Genomic DNA, 26,958 nt, shown 5'->3' on the forward strand with positions numbered 1-26,958 from the left:
CTCAGAAAAGGACTGAAGGCCCAGGGCTGAGCTGAAATGGGGTTCCTGGTTCCATGGGCAAGAGGTGTGGCTGGAGGCCCCAGATGTGGCTGGTCAGGGGCCATTAAAGCTTATTAGTGTAGTCAAGGCCTTGAAACATAACCTGTCTCTGACAGCAAACACTTCTATTAGTTAAACGAAGCATCTCATATCACAGGGAGACTGTTATACTTTATGCAGAGCAAAGTCTAAATGGCCAACATTTGTGATCCTACTTCAGCATGTTATATACCTACACATGAAATACCCATTCTGATACTGGGAATCTGGATTCCTGTAGCATATTTACCTTGAAAGCCAGTATGTCTAACTGGGTTAAACATCAATTTGTCATAACAGAAGCCTGACTTCTATTTCTACCTAGAAATACAAAGCCTAGCAGAAATATTTAAAGCAGACTGGAAGAAATAAATTTTACATCCTTGTTGAAATCCATCATAAGGAACTGCAAGGTATTCACCAGGGAAAATCCTCATCTGTAGATCTGAGATGCAGATAGGCACAAATGGGCGGCCAAACATATGTGAATCAAAAATAATCCAGTTCGCATGATTAGTTTCACTTAAAACAAAAGTCCTGTGTTTTTAAAGCCACAAGAATCACAAAGTTTTACCTGCTCTTCTCTTCCTGTTTCCATCCTCTTCTCCACATGCTCTTCTCTTCCTGTTTCCATAGTCTTCTTTTCCTATAGCGGGGAAAAAAGCTAGATTAAGTTAATTTTCCAGTAAAAATAAGTTAAATAGAAGGATGGTTACACATTCTATTTTCCTAGAAAATATAACCTTCCAAAAAAACCCAACTCATGGAGGATTTGCTGTTGATTATAGTGTTTTTGTAGAGTGACTATTTCTCCAACATAAAATAAATTTTTTTAGGAAAAAGTTAATATATATGATTCTATGTTACTATTGTACTTGTGCATATAGAATCCATTTCCTGCTCTCTAGGAGCAGAAGGGGATTAGGCCAGATCCATACGTTTTAAAAGTTAATACAAAATACAAACGAGTTGCCTTTAAAAAGCAGGTATCTGTTTTAAACATACACAAATGTATGGTAATACAATATGTCAGGAAAAAAAACCTCTCTGCCACATGTATAAATGGTTTTAAAATTTATTTTTATCTATGAAGTAGAACACTTTTTTCCTGCTGCTGCCCGCCATTCTCCACATACGGTTTATATACCCCATAATCCTTGACACAATTGTAAAGACAAAATAATTCCATTATTTTGGCGATAAAAATCTGCTACTTAAACACTGGGAAGATTCAGGTCTGGAGCAAGACTGACCCCTAGTGCTTATCTATTTTATTTGTCAGGTGTTTTTTTTTCTTAGAAAGCCAAAAATGACCCGTCTTCAGGATGGGTTCTACCTGTTTGACCTACTGTCATTTGATGGTATGTCATCTGTTCTTACTAGATAACTATCATCACTTGAGGTAATTAGACACTTTTTTTTAAAAGTCTAAACACACATAGACGTCAAATGCCTTCAGTTCCTAGTGTCCACAGTTAACTACTTCTGTTCACATTTTTGAATGCTGTCCATAACTCTGTAACTAATATATGCTCAGAATGTTTCCTCTCAGCTAATCATCCCCTGCCTTGCTTCTCATTAAATATCAGTCCCTGCCTCACAGTATGTTCTATAACCCGTAACATGTCTCTGGAGTTTGAGCTTAGTTATCTTTCCTGTTTTTAATAAGATACAGAATTTATTACTATTCTCAAGTTAAAGGATTTTCTGGGAAAACATTAGGTTCACAACAATGCTTGAAAATTTGGGGAAAATTTCCACTAGTAAAAGATTCAGTCTGGAAGGAACACAAATATGCATTCCAACAAGTCAGTTATCCATACTATTCATCTTTTCAACCCCCCCTTACAGCTGATACAAAACAGAAGGATGTTTCAATAAGAAACACAGTCTGCAAGTTGGATTCAGCTTAGATAGTTCACCCAGGGAACTAAGTAACCTAACTTACTTAACCGGTTACTTAGGGAACTTAATCCCCTTTGTTACCTAAATCTTTAAAATAGGGAAACATATCTTGCCGTAGATACAGTAGCTGAGCATTTTTTCTCTCATTGGATGATGATTCTCCAAAGGGCTTTTGTTACTTTTAGGCACAGGCTGAGCTTTCTTGGTTTGCTACCCCAATTGCTTCGGTGTAAGGCTCCCGTCTACAAAATGCAACTATACTCATTTTTCCAGATGATCACGTCCGGAGAGGACTTTGGGAGAGTGGCTGAGGGCAGTACCAGAGTTTATCAGGCTTATTCAACTAGTTTGCACCAACAGACATTCTGGAAATCCTCTTGCCCGACGCTCCTCCTCAGCCGCAGCAGGGCTGATACCCAGTCCGCTTTGAAACAGCCGCTCCTGCCGCCAGCGCGCCCCAAGAGGCGGCGGCGGCCGCAGCCCTGCGCCGCCCCAGCCGCTCCCCTCTCCCTCACAGCCCACCCCGGAAGAAGATGGCGGCGCAGCGCTTTCCGCGCGCTCCCAGCTAACGGCCGCTCCGCCGAGCCGCCCGTCAGCGGCGCGGCCCGGCCCGGCCCGGCCCAGCCCCGCCCCTGCCCCGCCTCCAGCGCGCGGAGACGAGCACGCGCACCCCCTCTCCCGTCCACCCACTTTCTCGCGAGACTGGGAGCGGGACTCGCGCCGAGTTTGAAGCCGGGGGCGCGGGCGCCGCGGCCGTTGCTGCTGCGCGCGCGGCGGCTGGCGGGGGACGGTCTCCAGTGGCGGCCCCGCGGCTGGAGCAGGAGGCGAGGAGCGGCTTGGCTTGGCTGTTGGGCGGGAGCCTCGGTCCGCGTGCGGTGGGCGCTCCTTCCGCCGTTAGGAGCGGCTTTGCCGCTGTAGGGCCCTGCGCGGGAACAGGAGCCCTCCGCCTTCCCGGGGCGGCTCTGCGCTAAGGGAGTCCGCGGCAGGGGAGTCGTGACGTGACCATCCCCTTTCTCTGCTGCCATGGGAGCAAAAAAGAAGCTTCTGCAAATCAAAGAAGCCTTTCAGCTGGCCCAGAAGCCTCACCAGAACCACGCGAAACTTGTTGTGGCTTTGAAGAGCACCTACGATCAGGTACGCCTGCCCTCGGGGCGCGCCAGCAGCTGGGAGGAGCGGTGACCCGCCAGGCTGAGGGGAAAATGAGGGCACTCGGCAGCTGCTCTGCTTTTCCTTCAGAGGGCAGGGGGCCTCTTCGGCCTTCTTTCCCCTAAAACAAGCGTTGAGGCCAGTATGCCTAAGAAGAGCCCTGCGACTTAAAAAAAGGCAAAAACCAAGCCACACGCTAAAGTGTTACACACAATTGTCTCCTGCGAACATGGGTGTAAGAACAGCCCACGGCAGGTATTAATGATGTTGCCGGAAGGTGTTTGGATACCCGAGAAGTAGGTGTGACACAGAATAATAATGGATGAGGGCGTCCATTGCCGTTCTGAAACCTGTTGGCAGGTAAATGTAAATGCCAGAACGGAGCCCAGCGGTCAAGACATTGCTTGCTGTGGACTTAAAGCAAAATATTCAGTGAAGAGTGCACAACAGCAGGTGTGCCCTAACTGCTGCCTTTAGCGCTTTAAAAATTTAAATGCAAGCTGTCAGTTATAAAACAATTTATTTTATTTTTCTGTGGTACTGCTTTTGAAAGATGAACCAGGTAGTTATCTTTTTGTTGTGGTTTTATTTTTTTTTTCCAGTTGGAAAATAAGGAAGATTTTAATGAAAAATTCATTCATTTCCTTAAGTATGCTATGATAATCTACAGAAGGGAACCAGCAGTGGAACAAGTGATCAATTTTGTGGCTAGATTTGTTACTTCATTTTCTCAAGTGGAGAAAGAGGATGGTAGTGATGAGGAAGAAGGAGATAATTTACTTCTGAATTATGTGTTTAACTTTCTGCTTGAGGTACAGTAACACTTATTATTAAATCTTTAACATAACAAATGGGAACTTCATGCAGTAGGCGCATGAAGATGGTGCTTGAGATGATACCTACAAACTAGAACTTAAAAAGCGAAAGCAAGGCAAAGCTAGTGCTTTACGAGTAACACCACCCACCCAATAACCCAACAACTGGATTTCAAAAGTTAGGCCCGTGAGAAAATTTGAACTGTTTTCTTATTTGGCTGTCAGATGTGTCATTATAGGCTTTACTATAAGTGTGAAATTGTGAAAGTGCTGTGGGAATGAATTTATACTGTTTATAAGTAAAAATATTAAAAGATCTTTCATACAAGTATGGTTGGCATATGTATTACTCCTTTCTGCTTATTGCAAGTCTTATATAGAAAGAAGATCAATGGTTCCAACAGCATGAAAACACAAGTAGAATTACATTTTCTTAAACTAGTGTTTTGACATAGAAAAATTATTGATCAGGCCAAGATCATTAGTGATCATTGCTAATATATTTTGGTTTTTTTCTTCTAATGTTTTATGGAGACAGAGTGGTAAGTTAGCTAACATACCGCCAATGTAGTCTACATTGAGTGGTAAGCATGCTTCTTCCTTTGTGAAGGCATTGCTAATTATGTAAAGTGCCACTGATAAAGGTGATGGGCCATAATTGTTTTCCAGTTCTGTGACTTTTTATCTTATTAAAAATAAACATAAATAGGAAAAGCTTTTGAAATACAGAAGTGCGTATTTCATGTACTGTATAGAATATTAACTACTTACATGTGCATATTAATAGCCTTATGCTGGAAACGAGAACAGTGTGATTATAAGAATACTTTTTTTTTTTTTTCTTTCCCAAAGTCTCACAATGCAAACAGCCATGCAGTTAGGTTTCGAACATGTCAGCTTGTTAATAAGATTTTGGGAAATATGCCAGAGAATGCCCAGATTGATGATGACTTATTTGATAAAATTAATGAAGCTATGCTGATTAGACTTAAAGATAAATTTTCGAATGTGAGAATTCAAGCTGTCTTGGCCCTGGCAAGACTTCAAGATCCTAAGGATGAAAACTGTCCTGTTGTTAATAGTAAGTAGTATTGGGTTTTTTCTTTTGTTTAAGAACATTTGTTGATTTACACTACTTTAAAACATTTTAAAGCATTGACTAAACAAATCTTAGAGGGTATTCTTGTAATAATTCGTAAACTGTGGAGCTCTTTGCTAGAGGAGGCTATAGTTTTAAGTTCTGTATGTTCAAGGGGAAAAGACAGAACTGCTTGAAGGAGAGATCCACTGCGGATTAAATGACAGACAAGCCATATTGGGCTCAGGCTATTCCATGAACTGAATGTAGCTGAAGGATGGTGAGAATAATGGTGTGTTGTGAATTGGGGTGGAGGTATGATCCATGCTTGCTCAGTTCTTACCCTCTAAGGACCCTTTTGTACTATTAATTGAATTGAATTTGTACAAAAACACTTAGAGGAGTAGAGATGATAACAGAAAAATTAATTTTGTCTCAAATTATGGCTATCTGCCCATGAGAGGCAAACTCATTACTGATATTGTTGACCTATGCTTTTTTTGGCCTTTTGGGGGGCTTTTTTTTTTTTTCTTTCTTTCTTTCTTTTCCAAATCTCATCTTATTCATGGATTACTTCCTTTAAAAGATCAGCACCTCTGGAACCCAGGTTTCTTGATGCTGTTGTTGTGCTGTTTGTAGGTTTCTTTGTGTATGGTATGATTCTTGACTAAGCCTCTACTTCTGTTGCCTCAACATAGATGGACTGTAGGTTTATACCAGCACAGCTGTTGTTATGTAAATTGTACCCTGATTAAACTTTACATAGTGTCTTTTGTGAAGAGAGTAAGTTAGATAGTTGGGGTTTTTTTGTTGTTAAGGTACCTTCTTTGAAATTATATTTTCTAAGTGTTTGTTTATAAGTTGCTTATTTAGGAGCACATAAATTTCATAGTCAATCATCATCTCACAGAGCAAGAAGATGAATTCAAGTATTCTCTGATTAAACTCTTTTTGTTGTTGTTTCTAATTTTGAAGAAGGGTCAAGAATATAACAAGCATTACATGAGAGATTTACTATTTGAGTTTGGTAGGCTTAATGGAGATTGCAGTTTTCCATTTATAGCAAAATTTGAGGATCTACCTCAGAGGTAATGAGGATGTATAGCCAGTGAATAGAGGTCTTAAGGAGCCAACATTTGGAAGCATTTTCTTTTCTATTTTTATTTTTTTTTGTCCAGTAAATGACAAAGTGGTTATTTATAGGTGGTATCTAGAGTAGCAATTTTCAGAGTTATTAGCTGAAGATCCTACTTATGATTGCAAATATTATTTTCGTAGTTGAATTTCTTTTGAGGTCATAGCTTAGCATGTAATTGCCATAAAATCTTGGGATTGTGACCCTAAACTGTTCCCTAAATCTGTATGAGCTACACAGGGGTAGAGGAAGGGTTTTAATAACAGCTGCTGATTTTTTTTTTTTTAGTATTTTCTGTTCTTCTGTAATGTTTCAAACTCTTATGAAAACATTATTATGACAATTTTACTTTCAGTTTACAAGACATTGCTTGAAAATGATTCAAATTCAGAAGTGAGGCGTGCAGTGCTGTCGTGTATTGCTCCATCAGGAAGGACTTTGCCAAAAATTGTAGGCCGCACTATGGATGTAAAGGAAGCTGTCAGGAAGCAGGCATATGAGGTAAATTGGATCACTTAATATTAATTTCAAATACTGATTGAGGAAAAAGGCTTTAAGACTTTTATTATATTTTACTGGTTAAACACTAAGAACAGTTAAATAACTTATTTTCATTTGCCAGAATTTTGAGGGGGAATGATTTAATACAAGTTTTCAGGTTAAAACCCCCAAATTTGACTGCAGAACTTGCTTGATAGAAGTTACTTTTTTGATAGAACTCGACTCTTCAGGATCAGGCAGTAAAAGTATAGATTATGTATAGAATGTTTTGTTTCCTATCTGTGCATTTTGTGATGTTTGTGAAGCAATTATTTTTTCTCTCATTACATAATAGGTAATTCGGTAAAGTTAGGATCAGAGCAATACTAGTGTAAAAAAATTGCATGTTTTTGGTATTCCAATTTTGAGAAGTATCAACCATTACTTATGTTTACATGTAGGGGTAACAGAGAGAAGGTATGCTACTGTGTGTATTTCTTGTGCAGGCATCTTAGGCAAGATCTTCAAACAAAATGTTTAGTATTTTACACAGAACCATGTTCTGTTCTTTCTTAACTTAGATTAAATTATATTTTTTAACTAAATCTCTGTGTTAGCAGGCTTTAAGAAAAGTACATACTTCAGTCATGTCATTGCAGGTATTTATTGCTCTTGGAGCTTTAAAGAGAGAATAGTTTTCATATCCATGTGTTGCATTCAAGTGGAACTGCCAAGCTTCTAAGCTATTTGTTAACTTTATTCTTTATGTTATTTTACATTTTCTCCCATACGCAAGAATCTGCTTGTTAATGTATTGGTATGATGCTGATGGTATAGGTATTACAGGCTTTTATTGACTTAGGTTTCTGTGGATGCATAAAACTGAGAGTTTGAACCCACAGGTAGTTAAATGAATACAGTTGTTATCATTTGTGGAGATATATTTTAATGCCTTAATTTTTTTAAGGTTTTGGCAGAAAAAGTTCACATGAGAGCTCTGTCAATAGCGCAGAGAGTAAAATTGTTGCAACAAGGACTTAATGACAGATCTGGTAAGAGATCATCTTTCTCAACATCTTAATACAAATGTTTAAGAGAAAATACTTTATAATGTTTTGGGGATGATTTATATGGAAGCTGTGATGGCAATAATAAGGAGCTCAAAGGGAGTCATGAGGTACCAGGAAATGTTTAAGCACAAGAAATTCTGCTTGCCGCTTTGGTTTTCCAGTCCCGTTATAGTGGACAAACGAGAAAAGGATTGCACTTTCAAAAAACTTGAAAGCCACTGAGCTCTAAAATATGACCAAATGCTATTAAAATTAAAAAAACAACAATGTAATTAAACACAGAAGTAGAAAAATGTAATTATTTAATTCAGTGTATTTTGAAACATGTTTCATTACAGATATTTTTGTAACTAATACATTTCAATTTTTTAATATATTTAAACATTAATATCAGTTTGATAATTGTTTGAAAGTGTTTCCTATGTGCATTTGGAGAGAAGTCTTCTCAGCTGGCTAGTTTTTCATTTAACTAGGTTGAATTTTTTTTAAAATTAATTTTTGGTTGACCCTCATTCATTTCATCATGAAGCAGCTTTATTCTTTTTGATGTCTTCTGTACTGTATCATTTTTATATAAAGAGCCATTCAGAATGTACCCATAATTGTGTGTGGTGGTGTTGCCAAAAGATCAAAAGGTCACATGCATCTGAGTGAGACAATTTTGGCCTGCCTACATAGAACACGTCTTTTCTTTGCAACAATAGGAATTACATGAATTTCACAATAAAAGCTGCCAGTTTTACTAACTGCTACTGTGTTATTCACATACTTTGTTTGGAAAATCTGTACTAAGCCCTGTTGAATTTTACTCTGAGAATTTTCCTTGCTTAGTAATGTGCTGCTTGTGAACTGTGAGAAATGTGACCTATGCGGATATTCACTTAAATAACAAGACAAACGTACTGTGTTCACTGGTAACTGGAGCTCTTAAAGGTGTGTCACGTATGCATGTGGTTTTTTTTGATCTACCTTTTTTTTTTGGCTAGTTGGGGATCATGTTAGTAAGTTCTTAACAGCAAAGGAAGAGAGGATTAGCTGAGTGCTTTCTTATGCTGTATAGAACTACACTTAAAAAGAAGTCCTCCTTCTGTATAATAAGTTTTAATTAGCATTTTTCCCCACCTACCCTGAATTTTCTATAGTAGTCTAGTGAAGTTTGTCAGGTTTTGTTTTTGAAGTCCAGCACTGAAAAACCTGTGTTCTGAATTACTATTTCTTACCAGTATACTAGTTTGCTGTTTGACCTAACTAGCTGCTGCTTGTCTGCTGGCTGCCAAGTGCCGCTGCCCCACCCCCCCAATAATACTTGGTCTTGACAGATAATTCTTTTGTCTTAGGGTGAATGTGTTTCTGTTTTAGTAATCTTTCAAAACTGTGGGGGGAAGCTACCTTCACTATTTTTTCCTGTGATCCTTCATTTGTCAGGAACAAGGATTTGTTGTATTCCCTTACTGAGAAGGTACAGCCTTTCTACATGGCCTGTATTTCAGTGACATTGAGGTGTTCAACATAAAGAACTGCCTTCTTTTGTGATCTAGAGCAGATACTTTGTCTGTTGGTGTCTATCTCTTCCTTAGGATGATTCTTCATCCCAGCTATTGAGGACTTGCTCTTTTTCTTGGCACCTAGAATCACAAGGGAAAATATCTGCCAGGGTATCTAGCACCACTGATATCTTTGATATCATATGCTCTTCGCTGGGCAAAAGAGGTCTGTGTTCCAAATTGGCTGCATTTATATATACATCCACTAGTATTCCCTCATTTTGATCTGTTTTGCAAATTCTATAACCTTGGATATGTATATCTTCATCGAATTTGCCTATCTGAGTAACTCGCAAGCTAACAAGAGAGGAACCTGCTTGTTCAAGGTTGCTAGGTTGAAATTTTGGAGGTTTTTCCATATCGGCTTCAGAACAAGGGTTTATAATTAAACAAGACCTAGAAGACATAATCCAGATTCTGCTTAGTTGTACTTTTCAGGGTGCATTCAGCTGTCAATTCTCCACTCTCATTCTCTTTCATTCTACTATGTTCTACTAGTTTATGCTTTTCACCTTCTTGGGGAGGTTTCTCATTCTTAGGACCTTAATTTAGCTCTGAAAGAGCCTTTTTACAGCTCTTTTTGAACTCTTGACTATATTTAAGTACTGTCTTTATTATCATAAGTTACATATAAAAGGAAAGATGAATGTTGTCAGTGTGTGTGGGCTTTATTGTTTCTGTTATATTGGATATTGTTTTCTAAAAGGTCAGAAGAGCATACTTGTATCACTCCCTACTTACTATGTTTTTACTTCCACCAGACTATTAGTCTTTCTACTTCCAGGCTTAAATCTGTGTGTATGTATTAATGATGTACATATTCTAGATGTTCCCATGAATACTTTTTTCCTTGATTAAATAGTCCTCCACTGATCCAGAAACTGTTTGTTCATTGTGGCAATGGGGAGGAGGGACTTAAAGTATCTTTATGTAAATTTCATAATCCAGTTGAATAACTGAATTAACACAAGAATTCTTTATGGCAGTTCAGACTAAAGGTCTGTACAAATGCCTGAAACAGTGCAGGGATATAACAGTGCTGCTTCCCCAGAATATTTCCTTGCCCTACAAGAGTTCATGGTTTGCAGATTTTCAGGGTTGAGGTGCTGTCTTTAGATGTAACAGTTTTTGGATAGAGGGGTTTTTTTTAATTCCCTGTGGGGGAAAAAAAAATGTTGCCTCAAAAATGTCGTAGTGCTCCATAGGTAGTTCTTGTTTAACTGTTGGGAATTTTTTTCTTTTTTTAAGGTAACGTTAAGTTCAACTATATAATAACTTATTTCCAAAAAGCCTTCTATAGAAAAATGATTTGTGAAAGTATGTTGAAAACTTTGTATTTTTTGACATTTAACATTTTAAACTGTTTAAATTTCTGTATTATTAGATGCTGTTAAGGAGGTAATGAAGAAGAAGCTGCTTCAAGCCTGGTTACGATTGACTGAAGGGGATGTTTTAGAATTGCTTCATCGACTGGATGTGGAAAACTGCCCAGAAGTGGCCACCCCAGTATTAAATGCTATATTTTCATTATCTCCACTTCATGACTTTGTTCAGAACTGTAAAAACCTTGACAGCAGGTATGCAGATCAGTTTTCATTTCTAAAAGACTAATATTTTGTATAAGAAAATTAAATTAAAGGTTTTATCTAAATTGGGAGCAGCATAACTATTACCTGTGATGAAAGACTGATATTGTGGTGTAAGCCATGATGTCTCCCTGGCGATCGTGTACTTAAGTGTTTTGGATATGCTTTTTTCTTCTTTAAAAGATCTGTGTTCACCAGCTGAAAATGATTGTGCCAGATAAGCAAGAGGAAAAAATGAAAAATGTCTTTGACTTCTTGTTTCCTGAACACCCCAAAAATCACACTCTTAGAATTTGAGGAGGCAGTAAATTAATAAACTAAACAAACTTTTCTATGAGTAACAACTTAGAGTCTAATTTGTTTTATTTCCTGTACTGTCTGTACAGCTTACAATAAATGCAATGCTCTAGTTTACCCCCACAACTGTAATTTCCTCTCTTCTTTTAACCTGTGGTACTGAAAAGCTCCTTTTCTCCTGTTCCTCCTCCCTCTCAGTAATGCTTCTGGACTGTCTCACACATTTCCTAGTCCTCTTTGGCTTCCTTCTTTCCTTTTTGCTGAGCTACAGGCAGCACAATTTGGGGCTGGCTCAGTTATCCATGAACTGTTTGGAGAATCAATCAGAATGGAATTATTGGACTTGTGTTTCAGCCTTCTTTTGGAGGTATTTTACTTGTATTAACAGAGCTCGACAGAAGCTGGCATCTTAGATGCTTCTTCTCCTGTGTTAATGTTTGGTAGAATTTGACTGAGTGAGTTCCTAAGCTATGAAGAAGATGGCGTGATGAATATTAAGATCCATTGTTGTGGTTTAACCCCAGCTGGCAACTAAGCCCCACACAGCCACTTGCTCACTCCCCCCTGGTGGGATGGGGGAGAGAATTAGAAGAGTAAAAGTGAGAAAACTCGTGGGTTGAGATAAAGACAGTTTAATAGGGAAAGCAAAAGCCGCGCACGGAAGCAAAGCAAAGTAAGGAATTAATTCACTCCTTCCCATGGGCAGGCAGGTGTTCAGCCATCTCCAGGAAAGCAGGGCTCCATCACGCATAGCAGTTGCTTGGGAAGACAAACACCATCACTCCGAACGTTCCCCCCTTCCTTCTTCTTCCCCAGCTTTATATACTGAGCATGACGTCATATGGCATGGAATAGCCCTTTGGTCAGCTGGGGTCAGCTGTCCCAGCCGTGTCCCCTCCCAGCTTCTTGTGCACCTGGCAGAGCATGGGAAGCTGAAAAGTCCTTGATTTAGTATAAGTAAATCACTGCTCAGTAATAACAAAAACATGTCCGTATTATCAACAGTGTTTCCAGCACAAATCCAAAACATAGCCTTGTACTAGCTACTATAAAGAAAATTAACTCTCTCTCAGCCGAAACCAGGATAGTATCCACCCCTTATTCTATACCATTTACATCATGCTCAGGTCTTACGCTATCCAATATGTTCTCATTACCTACCACCCCCTTTCCCATCCTTTGATATAATACACAGATATCATTCCCTTAGTCTGTGGGCCACCCCTGTGACATGTCTGTAAAATGTCCATAAGTGTCCACTGAGTTCATTTAGTCCATGACTTTGGGCTCCATCTGTGTTGATAATACAGGGGTGGATACTGTACTGGTTTCAGCATAGTAGCTGGTATGGGGCTATGTTTTGGATTTGTGCTGAAAACAGTGTTGATAATACAGAGATGTTTTAGTTGTTGCTAAGTAGTGCTTACACTAAATCAAGGACTTTTCAGCTTCCCATGCTCTGCCAGGTGCAGAAGAAGCTGGGAGGGGACACAGCCAGGACAGCTGACCCCAACTGCCCAAAGGGCTATTCCATGCCATATGATGTCATGCTCAGTATATAAAGCTGGGGAAGAAGAAGGAAGGGGGGGATGTTTGGAGTGATGGTGTTTGTCTTCCCAAGTAACCATTACGCGTGATGGAGCCCTGCTTTCCTGGAGATGGCTGAACACCTGCCTGCCCATGGGAAGGAGTGAATGAATTCCTTCTTTTGCTTTGCTTGTGTGCGGCTTTTGCTTTCCCTATTAAACTGTCTTTATCTCAACCCACGAGTTTTCTCACTTTGACTCTTCTGATTCTCTCCCCCATCCCACGGGGTGGGGGGGTGAGCGAGTGGCTGTGTGGGACTTAGTTGCTGGCTGGGGTTAAACCACGACATCTATAAAGCAAAAATGAAGGGGGGGGAGAAAACAAGAAATTAGAAGTTGTAGGAAATAGCTAAGGGAGGCAAAAAGATGTGAGAAGAAACAACTTGGGTTAATTGAGGCAACCAGAGTGGAATCGTTATTTAACAGTGGTGGGAGTCTAATCTCAGATGATAAACTTAAATAATAAATTGTCACTGATTAAAAAGCGATAACAGAATCTTATTCTGTGTTTTGGGGGAAAATGTGTAATGTCATCATATGAAGTGCGTTGCATTCTAGTAGTAGCTTATGACAGATGTTTTGAAATCAGTAGATGCTACATGCGTTGCACTCCAAAGCTACAGATATGGGCCTGTCTGGCTTTAAAAAGTATCAATAATGGTGAAATAACTTTATTCCAGCCTCTGGAAATGTGCCAATATCTTAAGAGGTTCAAAGGGAAAATTTAGTTATGGACTTGTCAATCTGACTTTGATCCTGCACAAAACGAGGCTTCTGTTCTGAAAGACTGGGCTAACTGAGAATTTTTTAAAGAAGTAGATCTGTTAGACTAATGACGTTTTCAGAAGTGAGTGAAATTACTCAGCTTTTAATGAGGTTGTTTGATTTATGAAAAATATTAGGCTTATTCTTGTATGATGTTTCTGACTACAGCTTGAGTGATGCAGTATCTGTATGATAAATGCTTGGATTTTTGAAGTCTATGACTTCTGTTTGTTAAGTTTACATTTAAATAAAGACTTGGCAGATTAATGGGAAGCCATCAAATGACCAGTTTTCATCTACATGTTGCTGGGGTTGTTTTTCTTTCTTTTTTTTGTGTGTGAGTGAGGGACCTAAAAGGAAAACAAAATTGTTATTGATAGTTTGCAAGTAAAATGGGATTCAAGGGAGTGAAAAGTACCTCTGATAGTGATACTGTGTCTTTTCTGGTTTGAGGTAGAATTAATGCACAACTTAATGTTCTGCTTCTGAAAACACAGATTATATGCTATGCTTAGCATGGAAAAGACTATGATTATAAAAAGGAGTGAGGGTCCTATGACTGGTGAATGGAGGATGAGCTTACAGAGATGCGAGAAGCAGTTCTATTACTTTTTGCATTTGACACGCTATGATTGCTACTCAAATATTGTGTGAAGGTCTTGTATTAAGAATGGAAGAAACAATTCATAAATAGAAACTGAAAGATTATTTAATGCAGTTGTTGCATTTCTGCAGATTAATGGAGTTCAGTTTTCCAGACTTGTACAGTGATAACAATGTTTCATAGAGTTAAAGTACTTGGGTGGTTCATCTAGGAGGTCTAAAGGGCTGAGCAAAATCTTTCCACAAACTGATACGAACAGCCTTGATTTAAAATACTGGAAAGTGCAATGTAATGAGAGGCTCAGGGAGCTCCTTGTCCTCACTTAAGAAAGAGGAAGTTATTTTTGTCAGTCTTTAAGTATTTCTGTGGGGAATACCTTTGATGGGATTTTATTTTTATCTTGGGAAATAATCTATTTCTGTGCATTTGTTGTCTTTGACACTACTTTATTTATCTCTCTGTATTTATTTATTTTTGTTTAGAAAACTGATTCCACTGGAAGATTTAACGGCTGAGAATGTGTTATATTGGAGATGTCTTTGTGAATATCTAAAATCAAAAGGTGAAGAAGGTGAAGATTTACTAGAACAGATGTTGCCAGAACCAGCTATATATGCAGATTATTTATTAAGGTACATTGCATTTAAAAATAAATCTCTTGCCACTAAAATAGATTATTTATTTTTTTTTTTTTTAAGGTAGAGAATATTTCTTTTATTGAACTATTTGGGTTTCCTCCAAAGCCAAAGTTGTGCTTGAACAGTGATTTTTTTTTTTAACTTTTTTTTTAAAGATTTTTGAGAGGATTTACTTCTTTTAAACAAAAACTGTAAAAAGCAAATTTATAACTTGAAAACAATTTTTAGAATGTCCTTTCTCATTAATTATCAGCAAGACGGACTGATAGATCAATAGCATATAATTCTTTGCCATTTAAGGTAATAAAATAATTGTTCTGTAATATGCAGCTATCCTTTGTCCATCTGTCGTTATGTAGGTTGCTGTGTGTTTGCAAAGAGCTTGCGGAAAGAGGGTTTTAGAGCTTGCAGAAACCAATATTTTTTTCATTGTTGTAATTTGTGAAAATAAAGTAAAATTTGGCTGCTGTCCCCAAAAGAAGTGTTTTTGAAATGGAAAGTTCATTCCCTTCTCTTTCCCCTGTTTAGGCAGGCATGCTTCCCAAAAACGTATGTTTGAAGGCAGTGACAGAGCTGCTAAATGAGCCAATTACAGAACATTTAATCGGGTAAAAAAAAAGAATGTTTTGTAAAGTCAATCTTTTTACCAAAGTGAAGAAAGGTAAATTTTTTTGTCTCAGTGGGATACTTTAGTCTTAACATAAAATTTGAACAGAATTTATGTTTGTGAGCATGGAGAATGCTGAGAAATCTTAACCGAGGTATTGTACTTGTAAAATGTAGAGTGAAGCTTCCCGAAATGATTATAAATCAGATCTGCTGAAAAATGCATTGTTTTGATAGATGTTTCCAATTAAAAATATGCGTATCCTTTTCTCACTTCAGTCGGTGTAGTATACTAGCAGTACTTACAGAAATCGTTGCTACTTTTCCATGTGGAATGTGCTAACACGTTTCATAAACTTTTAATAAATGAAGCATCTGTGCTTCCTTAATTTTGAAATGTAGACCCAGTCTGGTGGGTGTAAATTCGTTCATTCATAATTAATTTAAGAGTCCATAAAATATTTGTTCTCAAAAAAAAAAAGGTTTTATTTTTTCCATCCAGTCTTACTCAAAATGCCTTCAATTATCTTCCCCTTCAGGAAGAGGCTGAGTAAGATTAATTAGGTTTGCTGGTACTTGTTTGTAGTATCAACTGTTAAACTATTCATTGGCGAGCTGTGCCACCAGTTGTTTCAGATAAGATGTGCAATTGTACAATCCAAGTCTATTTGCATTGTGAGAGTATCAGTTAGGAGGAGTAAGAAACTGCAAGTCATCGATACTTAAGAAAAAATGCAGGATTGTAAGCTTCGTTTAGATATTTCACTATTATCTGGTGCAGATAACATTCCTGTTAAATGATCAGAAACAGCAGCCTACATTGTTGTAATTTCAGATGTTCTTAAATAGTAGCTACATGCAATGTGTTTGTCCTAACTTTAAAGAAATTTTTAAAATTTGCTGGATTTAATGAGCTGTTGCTGAAAAGTATCTGCAAAGCTGTGGTAAAAATAAGCATCTTTTTTACAGCTCATACCAGTATTTGAATTTTATATATTACATGATATTTAGTATTGAATTTTGTACATGATATGTTTCACTCCAGATTTTCTGAACATGTATGCTCTCATTGATGGATAAAATTTTGATAAAAGAACAGTGACTCTAGAAAAAAAAAAAAAACAACAAAACCCCAAAAACCCCCAAAACAAATGGATTAGTTTCCATGCTACATGGCTGAGTGTATCTGACAACAGATTGTTGTTCTTCTGTGATGGCATACTTGATCAGATAAAGAATTTAAAATTCACGGCACACTTTAATGATTTTCTTGTATTTTGTCTTGTAGGCAATCTAACACTTCTGAACATGTAGAAGAATACATAGTACCTAAATATGCAGAAAAATACTAGTTGTATATATGAAAATAGTACATGTATACATTTATTCCTAAGATGCTGCCTTTATTCAGGGGTACAGAACTGAAGTCACATGTACAAGCATAACTCGTCATTTTCTGTTTCTTACTGTTTTGCATTCTCAAACAAGGGATTTTTTTAATGAAGTGCATTATTTTTAAACTGTACATTATTTGGTATAAATAACTTTCTGAAACTATTAATCTATGAAAAGGAGAACACAAACATTAATTTTTAATGTTTGTAACTAAGGTAACCACTTGTTTATATAGGACAGGAAAGTGGTGGTGTTTTGGGTTTGGTTGGTTTTTTTGGGGGGGGGTGTCTGGTTTTCTGGTTTTTTTTTTTTGTGTTGTTTTGTTTGGGGTTTTTTTGTGTGTAGGTTTTTTTTTTTTTTTTTTACTTTCCAACAGTGATTCTGAATGTAATTATATCTGTTCTACTTGGATTCAGTTACCTTCAAAATATGCCAGTTCTTAGTGAAGAACAAAGAGAAGACTTTACTTGTTTTGAAAACCTGATGACAAAAGAATTTATAGGCCAGCAACTGATTCTTATCATAGGCTGCATGGATACCACAGAAGAGGGAGGAAGGTAAACTTAAATATAAAATATGTGTTATTAAGCTTATGGCACTCATGCCTGTGGACAGGCATAGAGTATTTGTTGGGAAAATAACTTGATCAAACAGACAAAATACAGTTCTAATGCTAGCTGGAAAAAGGCACAGTCTCTCTAATGGAATTGTTCCCAAAAGTGTGCCAAATATCATCTGCTTACTTTTATGGAAAAATGAGTTTTAAGGCAGATACAATATTGTTTGGGGAGAACAAATTCAGGTGTTTTCATAATGTATTCTTGAGATTATGAAGTTACAAGACTGTTCATTTGGAATGTAGTATATAAAAAACAAAAGGAGATAAATGGATTACTTCTCAGCAGATTACTTGTAGTAAGCAGCCTTTGTGTTTCTTATGTTTTTAAGCCCAGTTTCTTATGTTTTAAGCCCAGTTTCTTATGTTTCTACGGCCTAAAAGGTTACAGATGTTTTAGATGCCAAGCTGAATTGGACTATGTTAACTGAGTTGTTCCTATAATTTGAACAGCCTTTTGATGTGAAGTAATAAGAATGAATAAATTTGGAAGTTCATACCATCACAGGCATTTTATGAAAAATTGCAGTTATCATAGTACAAACACAGCAATAATTTCATACTCTTGGTGGAATGCATTATATGTATGCCAGACTGGCTGGATAGTTTAACTTGTAATTTTTTTTTTAGTTTCCAGCCAGATTATTTCTATGAAAGCATTCTACAGTATTGATACTCTGACTGTTTTCTGCTGGTATGACCTTTCATTGGACAGTAGTGACACCTGATTAAAAAATTCAGCATTTTCTAATCAAGAGAAATCAGGAAAAATCAGGAAAAGACAAACATTGCTAAGTAAGAAAATATATTCAGCAGTTAATACAGCTATAGAGAAGTTTCTCTTATAATGTATTATAAAGTTTTCATCACACTAACTCAAAGCGGGTAAAGTATTAATTCTTCTGTCTTCCATTTTCTTGAATAAGCAAACAGATTGTTTGTGTTTTTTCTCTTTAATGCAGAAAGCATCTGTTAGTTACTTTACAAAAGATTCTCATTCTACCTGCAACTTCAAGAGCCCTTACATCTCTGCTTGCGGAAAGATTACTCAGTATCGTTAAGGATGATGACAGAAGGATTCAAATTGTAAGGAATTCTAAAGGCTCATTGTTTTCTAGGCCCTGTCTTCCCTGTATCTCAAACAGCCTTTACGAAGCATTGTAAGAGAAATATCAGGAGTTAAAATATTTTTAGTTTGGAAAAGTATTTATGTTCCCCCCTGCCCCGCCCCCTCCCTTTTTTTTTTCTTTTATTTTAGCATAGCTGCATTTTGTGGTTGTCTAAAGATCTTTATTTTTAGACATTTGGCTGGTGTTGTAAATGTAATCCTCAAATTAGGCAAGTGTTACACTTTGACAGCCTGTTTCAGAATCCTTTGTCATGTTAGATCCAAACAGTTTTGATTAGAACATTCAAAGTGAGGATAATGTATGTTTCCAGGTTTCGGATTTCTCTTCCCTCCTGTCAGCTGAGATAGGTACTAAAAACCCTTATAAGAAAAGTATTTAATATAGTAGAGTCTTTATATATACAGCATGATTATTTAAACTTGACTCCTGTAAAATAGACCTTTGGTTTTGCTCAAATATTTTAAATGAACCCCGGACTTAAGGATAGAGACCACTTTTGGAAAACCTCAATCCAGTGGGTAAAGCTAGGGTATAGGTTTGTTACATGATTATGATGGAAGAACTATGGTAATCTTAGCGTTATAGTACAATAGTAATAGTAAAAGTGTGCATTTCTATTATTCTAGTGAAATACACTGATTCAATGCATTGTGTTGATTTGGTACAGCTTGAGAGGAAGTTAAACTGAGTGATCTGATACAAGATAAAATTAAGGCCATCCTGTCTCATTCGGTCTTTAGTATTCCTCATGTTCATCTCATTTTTTATTAATGTAATGGGTCTGACTTTGGAAAGAAAACTCCTAACCAACTGAAAAACTCTCAGCCTACTTCTGCTTCTAGTTCTATGCATGTATTTGGCTTGAAATTAAATTACTTACGTGGCTTCTTATACTACATATGGTGGTTTACAGACCTTTAAATTATAGTGTTCTTAGTTGCATTTTGATTGAAGTAGTAACAGATGAAAAACCTTACTCTCATTACTAGTAATTCTTTTTAAAGCATGTGTTCAGATCTAGAGGAGATGGTGCCTGTGAACTGTTGGCATGGAAACTGCTTAACTTATTCATGGATATACAGTCTTCTGTTTTCTTGCTTACCTAGCTAAATGGTAGAAAACACTAGACTTTCATGGTTAGACTATGTATTGTCGAATTGAGGATTTATTTGCAGTGAATTAGCCGTTAAGGAAAGCTTCACAGATGTTCAATACTTTTTCAGAAGGATGATATTTTAAATTTGGAAAAGTTAAATGCTTAGTATCTGACATCTGAGCTGAAATTAATGGCAGTAATATACTGTTTGTAACAATAGATTGCAGAAATTATATCAGAAGTTCGTGAGCCAATTGTTACAGTCGACCAGCCTGTTGATGTTGCTGAAATAAGAAAGCGGGAGCTTAAGGTAAGCAGATTTTAGTTAACAAGAAAAATATTTTTTAAGCATATCCACCTAGTAAGAGTTTTATGTAGTAGTGTATTATTGACTAGTGTCACTAGTGTATTGTTGGGTAATACCATGAAGGTTATGCTATTATATTAATTTTCTTTTTACTTTGTATTTCAGTTGGCTGAAATAAAAGTGAAACTTTTTGAAGCAAAAGAAGCTTTGGAAGAATGCATTGCTCTGCAGGATTTTAATAGAGCATCAGTATTAAAAGAGACAATAACTGAGCTGGAACACAGAAAAAATGATCTGATAAAAGAAGCAGAGCAACCTGAAATTAAAGAAATGCGTGTGGAGAAGGTCTCTTCCCTTCCTGTATTCCCAAGTCCTGGTTATGTTTTGACATTTATTCATAGTTTTAAAAGAAACTGTAGTTTGGCCTTGTATCATCTAAATTTTTAAAATTAAAAATGAACATTTATGGTATTAGTATTCTCCTTTTGCATGTATAGAAGCTGATGGTATGCTCTAGCAAAAAATGAATTGCAGCTAAACTGCTCTTTTGTCCTTGAGTAACTGAAGAATCCTAAAAGGGTCTTGTTTTTACTGCTTTTACTCTTAACATGAAAACATGAACCTGAATCTCTTTTCGTCACAGTTTATAGACAGATTTTGATTAATACTCTTGCACAACAAATGTATAGTGGACAGGAAATGTTTATCTGGGTAGGGAAAATTATGATTAATGTCCCCATTCTCCTTATCACAGCCACTATTTGTATTAATAACATTTTTCTCTTTTCCCTGACCCACTTGAAGAATGATCCTGAAACACTGTTGAAGTGTCTGATGATGTGTTATGAGCTTCTGAAGATCATGTCCCTTTCTAAAGGAATTGGTCCAACCATTAATGAAATCATTGAATCTCTGGTATGTAGGAATAAATACTATTTACATTATAATAAAAATGGGTACATCATAACTGGCTCTTAGGTGCTGGCAGGATGGTTTGTGATTATTTCACAATCACTTTGCTGTATCTGTAGTGCTGTGTCTGGTGCTTTTAAGCCTTCCCAGAACCTAGTGTCTTGGAGGTGCAGTCCAGATATGCTCTCTGCCAGAACTGGTTGTGGCAGAGAGATACTAAAATAAAACAGGAATATGGTAAATATTTGACTAATGTATGACAGTGTTGGACAGTGCTGAGTTATACTGTGCCAAGTGTGGTGTTTAGGCATCTGCTTACTGCCCTTTCTGGTACTTTAATTACTTGGATTTTCTATCAGCCAAAGTTATGAGATCTCTAATAGAGAACTTTAAGGTGTGTTTTTGGTGGTTGTTTTTTGTTTTTTTTGGGGTTTTTTTGTTTGTTTGTTTGTTTTTCTCTCTAGTCAAAAGCTCTTCATCTAGGAAAGACTGGAACTCATGTAGACCTTTCTTTCATCCCTTCTGTGTACAAGGAAAGATGTTTGGGGGGATTCCCCCCCACTGCCCTCTGTTTTCTCAGCATCTTTGAAGAGCAAAATATTTCTGTATTGAAAAATAAGGCAGTGGCATTATAGGCCTCTTATAGTCTACAAGATATACTTCCTAGTTTTCATTGTGAAGAGTATGGATTTTAAGATGAACATTTCTAAATATCACAGACTTTTAACTGTTACTGAGTGTGCAAACAAAATGGAAAAAAGTAATATGCCATTGTATGAATGGTGCACCCACATCTGAATACTCTGTGCAATTCTTATCCCATCTATCTAGAAAGTTTATATTTGAATTGGAAGTGGTCAAGAGAAGGGCAGCAAGGAAAAGTATGGAATGGCTTCTGTATGAAGAATGACTAAATAGGTTACCTCTTCGTAACCTGGAGAAGAGAGGACTTAGGGGTAAGGTCTGAAAGAGGGCAGAAGTCATAAGACATGAGTGTTATGGAGAAAGTGAATAAGGATTGGTTGATCACCCCATAAAGCTAGCAACTAGCAAGCTCAAAACAAATGAAATGAGTTGATTCTTCACATAATATGTAATCTGTGGAATTCCTTGTTGCAGGATGTGTGCATGGTGAACGCCTGCATAAATTTCAAGGAAGACTGAGCATGTTTAAGAAAAATAAATATTATGGAATAATTAGGTAGATAGGAACAGCCTCCCAGCTCTGCTGTCTCTCAGCTGCAAATTGCTGGGACCTTGACAAGAATTCTTGGGAAGTATCTACTTAGTCTTTAGTAATATGTAATTTTAAAAAATTCTAATAAAAATATGTTATATTTTATAATCATATAAATTTTATATTTCATATATGTTATTTATTTTTATTATATTTTATAAAATTATAATAAAATATAAAAATAATAAGATGTAATACTCTATAGGAATTTGGGTTTGATCTTTTTTGATAACGAGACAATGGGCTAGATGACCTGACTCAGTAGGGGCATTCTTAGAATTCAAACTACAAAGAAAATGGCAACGCCAATTTAGATTAGTTTAAATGTAGTGGAAACACACCTGATTTCTTTCAGATGTATAGAATTATTCTTAGAAATCTTAATTAGTGTTGATGTGTCCCCCAGAAACCTTTTCTTTTTCATTAGATCTGTCTTCAGTTTTCACATTTGTTGTTTATTCCTCTTTTCTTTCTCCAAGATCCTGCTTTTGTATTGTTGTTCCTGCTGGATTTTCACATATTACATCATTTGGTATATCTTTCTTGTTGTTGTTTAAACTTGAACTCTTTAGTAAATGCAAAGATATAAAATGATCCCATTGTAGCGTTCACCCTGTATCTAGTCTGGCTTTTCTTTTGTGTGGGTTTTTACCATTGTCTTCACAAAACTATTCCAAGTACATGGAGGTGGCATCTGTATTTTGCAACTTGGAACTCTGGGTATTGTTTCTCTGCAAGAATACTAATGTCTTTTATGAAGAAATGTGTAAGTTTGTTGTTGTGGTTTTTTTTTTTTTTTTAATTTCACAATGAGTGGTCAACTCAATTTTGTTTGAAAACAAATATTTATTAAAAACAAAGCAAAACACTCGTGATTTTTGCCATTATTTTATTGCTGATTTCAAACAGCATACTTGATCTGCTTCTGTTTATATCTAGATAAAGAGAGTATATAGTAGCTACCACTTTCCAATCCTGTATGAAAACTGAATTATTTTTAGTTTCAGGGTAAGCACGTTTTAGTAGTCAGTTTTTTATTTCCAATCTATGTATTTCAACTATAAAGTCTAATATTATTGTTTCCAGATACTTCCTGGCATAACTAATGTCCATCCAGCTGTGAGAAATATGGCAGTTCTGTGTTTGGGTTGCTGTGCCCTTCAGAACAAAGAATTTGCCCGACAACAGCTTGCATTGCTGTTACAGGTAAATCTGATGGGAAATGGAACGATGGCCTGTGTGACTAAGGAAATAAAACTGGTCTTGTATCTATAACAAGCTATTCTACATAGTCAGCGTTATTTGAGCACCAGTGATTCCTGATTTCCTAATTTCCTAAAGATCTGGAGAGTGTGGTTTCATGTAGATTTTTCTGATGTCTAATAATATTCAAGCTTATATTGTATCTTGGTAGTAGCATGCCTTTCCTTTGTAAGGTTGCCTGTTGTCTTGAAAGTTTGTAGGAATTCTTTATCTGTAAGGTCTCACTTTCTCTTCCGAATCTGGATGAAATCAGTCATGTATCCATGTTATTAACTTAGAAAAGAAGCTGTAAGATTCTGTAGGCCTTCCTTCCTTGGGAGACCAAACTAAAAATGTGACTGTATTGTTTTTCATTTCTGTTACACAGTTACCCATGATCTTGGGTGTCCGATTTAATTTCTGAATTATTAATTTTGTATGGATGAAGTAAGAGTGGTTAATTAGAGCATAAAGCAATATTCAAATCAACAAATGACAGCATGGCCAAACATCAATGAATATGGAACATGTTGGGTGCCATAATACCCACATCTCCCACCTTTGTGGTAAATGTTCTGATCCTAAGCTAATAATATAAAAGATGACACTATTGTTAACTTTTCAGACCCTGGCTTTGAGAGAAATGTAGGTAGCCATCGTGCTTTATTAAGAGTGTGTTCACGTACACACTCAAGAGAACTGACGGCAGGTGTTGAGATGATATGCTTGGCTCAGACAAGATGATAGAGCTGTCAGTCACCATAGCAGGAGAACTTTGCGTTCCTAAAAAGTTAGCAAATCCTATTGTTTTTAATCTGTCTTTGAGTATGTCTCATTAAAAATCAGTTTGTTTGTTTAGGGAGGATTTCAGTTGTTTTAGCAGCCTCAAGTTTAGACTTAAGTAATTAATTTCTGTAGATACTAAACCCCATATTCTTTGTGTAGGCTGCCATCCAAAGCAGGGTGTTGGGCTAAACACATCTAGGATCTCTAGGCTGACCCACTATGTATGGTTTTATTTGAATGTTAATTTGAACTATGATACATATAGTAACCTAAGTAACTTTGACTTTTATTGCTATCTTGCTCCCTGCTGTCTTTTTACATACTGTTTATTTTAATTAAGCTATACAGTATTTCAGAGCAGGGATTGTCTTACGTGTTTTTGTTGTAGTGCCTAGCACTATGGAGCTACTATAGGCAAATAGACTTTCTGTTTGTCCGATGTCTATTTAAAAGTTGAACAATAAAATTACATTTCACACATGCATGCTTACTCCATGAGTGAAATTCAGTTGATATTATGTAATGGAAATTGCGTAGACAACTTGATAAATTCTCTCCCAGACTGTATTATAAATTCACGTTTAAACTCATATCACACCTTCCTAAAGTCTGAAATTTGTCCCAAGTATTATAAAAAGTTTCGCAAATTAAACAATCTTATTCAAGCAAAAAATCCTATTATGCTTAATGTTAACATTGGTGGTCTACTGTAAGATGATGTATGTATTTTCCTTATTAAACCTAGGTTTTACAAATAGATAATATAAAGGTAAAGCTCAGTGCTTTAAAGGCAATCTTTGATCAACTAATGCTGTTTGGGATTGAGCCATTTAAAGCCAGAAGAGGCAGTGACTCTCAAAGTGAAGATGCACACATTAGAACTGAAAATTGTGAGGAAGAATGTGAAACAATAGAGGAGGAAGAAGAGACTGCTACAATTCACAGCGTCCTGCAGCTTCTTTCAGGTTTCTTAGACAGTGAGGTAAGGAATAGTATAAAATTTGCCTCAGTTTTGTTTCAAAACAACTTTTGCAGAAGGTTTACCATCCCATTAGGTTGCATGTGAACGTTACATGATATGTAATGGAAATTAATGGTTTAATGTTAAAATAGTTGTCCTAGAAAATGACTGCAACTTTGTCACTGATAGAGACTAATGTTACTCTTGAGATAGCTTTGAATTCTGTGCAGGTGCAAATTTGTGAATGTAGAAAATTGATTGGCAAAATAGGATGTAGACTATTATTATGAAGTATTAGTGAAAACTGCTGTGGGTGGTGTGTTGTGTGTATGATCAGTTCTTTCTTCAGTTTTCAGAACTTAGGACAGAAGCTGCAGAAGGCATAGCCAAACTGATGTTCTCTGGGAGGCTGATTAGTGCCAAGCTTCTTTCTCGTCTTGTTTTGTTGTGGTATAATCCTGTGACTGAAGAGGATATTCGGCTTAGACACTGTCTGGGAGTTTTCTTCCCTTTATTTGCTTATGCAAACAGGTATGGCCTTTGCAAATTATTATGTGAAAATATACATTGGTCTAGCAGCTTTAGGAACCTTTTTCATTCTTGCACAAGTAGAAATTGTACAAATGCAAATTAGACCTAAAGGTCTAGTTCAGCCTCCTATGCATATTACTTTTGAACGTACGTAATCTCAACCTATGACTATTCTGAAGACTTTCCATTAATTCCCTCTTACCCCTGTGGCCTTCCACGTTTTTTCTTTCCTAAGCCTATAATTGAAACTGTTCTTCAAGATACTGAATAAAAGATTAATTTAAAAAGATGTGCTTTACTTATTTATGCTGTTGAGCACTACAGGTAGACTTTGAAGTGTCACTAGAAAGTAACTAGCAGGAATGCTTCAAAAGAAAATAATTGATGCCCAGCAGATATCAAAGCAGCAGGCTGGTTGGTTGTGGTATGGGTTTTGTTTTTGTTGTGTTTTTTAACCAAATAATACTCCAATCTAAATTCACAGCAGGTTCAAAATCTCCTGTTTATTTTGGTAGTGGATAAATGAGGTATAGAGCTTATGTAAGGGGACAGGAGCTTAAATAGTAATTCTCATCTCCTTTCACTTGCTCAAAGAAAAAAATGTTTAACTTACTTTTCAGTTGTTGCTAGTGGTTTTAGCCAGTCCAAACTAGCTGAGTTTTTATCTACTTTTTTTAATGGTTAAGATTTAATTTAGGTGTATTATATATTACCTTATCTATTTTTCCAAAACAAATTGAATTAAATTTTTTGTGACCTATAAATTGCCACATTAAGATGTGCAGTTCAAAGGGGAGTTGGTGTGGAGAGGAAAAAAACCCAAACAAATGTGGTTTTGTTGATGTCAGGAAAAAAATAAAAAGAAAAATACCCAGTCTCCTCCAGAATGGGGTTTTCCCTACTTAAATTATTTTGAAAATAAGTAACAGAAAAACTAATTTCATATGCTTTCAGTATCTCTGATATTGAGTAATGAATTTAAGCTTTTAACGTTGATGTCGTCTTCTGACCCTGTGAATCTCTCTTTTTTTCTTTTTTTTTTTAATTATGAGTCCTAACAATTGCCCACTTGAGGAATTTTGTGTATTTCAAAGTCGTTTGCAAATGAGGCATCTCCTTTTGGCACCTCATAGATGATCTTTTTCTTGAAAAGATAAACATGGTGTATGATTTAAGTAAAAATCAGAAAAATCAGTGGAGAGAAAAAATCCTAAATCTCAGTCTGGTTCATTGATTTGGAATCTCTGTTTAGTTAAGAAACCTCATTAATTTTCTCTCTCAAAACATTATCTGCATTCTGGATCACAAACGGTTCATTTTAAGATGAATCATGGAGTGTCTTTGGTTACCAATACTGTTTTTTCAGAAGAGAATTATTAATTACCATGTGTAATTTGGAACTGTCTACAAAG

At 36.5% G+C, this 26,958-nt stretch overlaps 1 protein-coding gene across 2 annotated transcripts in view; it reads left to right on the top strand.

Annotated features, from left to right (window-relative positions):
• Positions 1–2,673: 2,673 nt before the first annotated feature.
• The window catches only part of NCAPG (non-SMC condensin I complex subunit G), a 32,475-nt gene continuing 8,190 nt past the window's right edge, over positions 2,674–26,958 (top strand). For both annotated transcript variants that reach the window (XM_072863389.1, XM_072863388.1), the window contains exons 1-15: positions 2,674–3,117; positions 3,732–3,941; positions 4,797–5,025; positions 6,513–6,658; positions 7,605–7,689; positions 10,636–10,828; positions 14,572–14,721; positions 17,145–17,285; positions 18,307–18,430; positions 19,791–19,880; positions 20,043–20,222; positions 20,682–20,792; positions 23,113–23,232; positions 24,800–25,036; positions 25,365–25,546. In XM_072863389.1, the coding sequence (XP_072719490.1) occupies positions 3,007–3,117; positions 3,732–3,941; positions 4,797–5,025; positions 6,513–6,658; positions 7,605–7,689; positions 10,636–10,828; positions 14,572–14,721; positions 17,145–17,285; positions 18,307–18,430; positions 19,791–19,880; positions 20,043–20,222; positions 20,682–20,792; positions 23,113–23,232; positions 24,800–25,036; positions 25,365–25,546 (2,309 nt within the window). In that variant the 5' untranslated portion in view covers positions 2,674–3,006. The remainder of the gene's footprint in view (positions 3,118–3,731; positions 3,942–4,796; positions 5,026–6,512; positions 6,659–7,604; positions 7,690–10,635; positions 10,829–14,571; positions 14,722–17,144; positions 17,286–18,306; positions 18,431–19,790; positions 19,881–20,042; positions 20,223–20,681; positions 20,793–23,112; positions 23,233–24,799; positions 25,037–25,364; positions 25,547–26,958) is intronic.

This window comes from Ciconia boyciana, chromosome 5 (assembly GCF_034638445.1).
Source record: "Ciconia boyciana chromosome 5, ASM3463844v1, whole genome shotgun sequence".
In the NCBI taxonomy this organism is placed as follows: Eukaryota; Metazoa; Chordata; class Aves; order Ciconiiformes; family Ciconiidae; genus Ciconia; species Ciconia boyciana.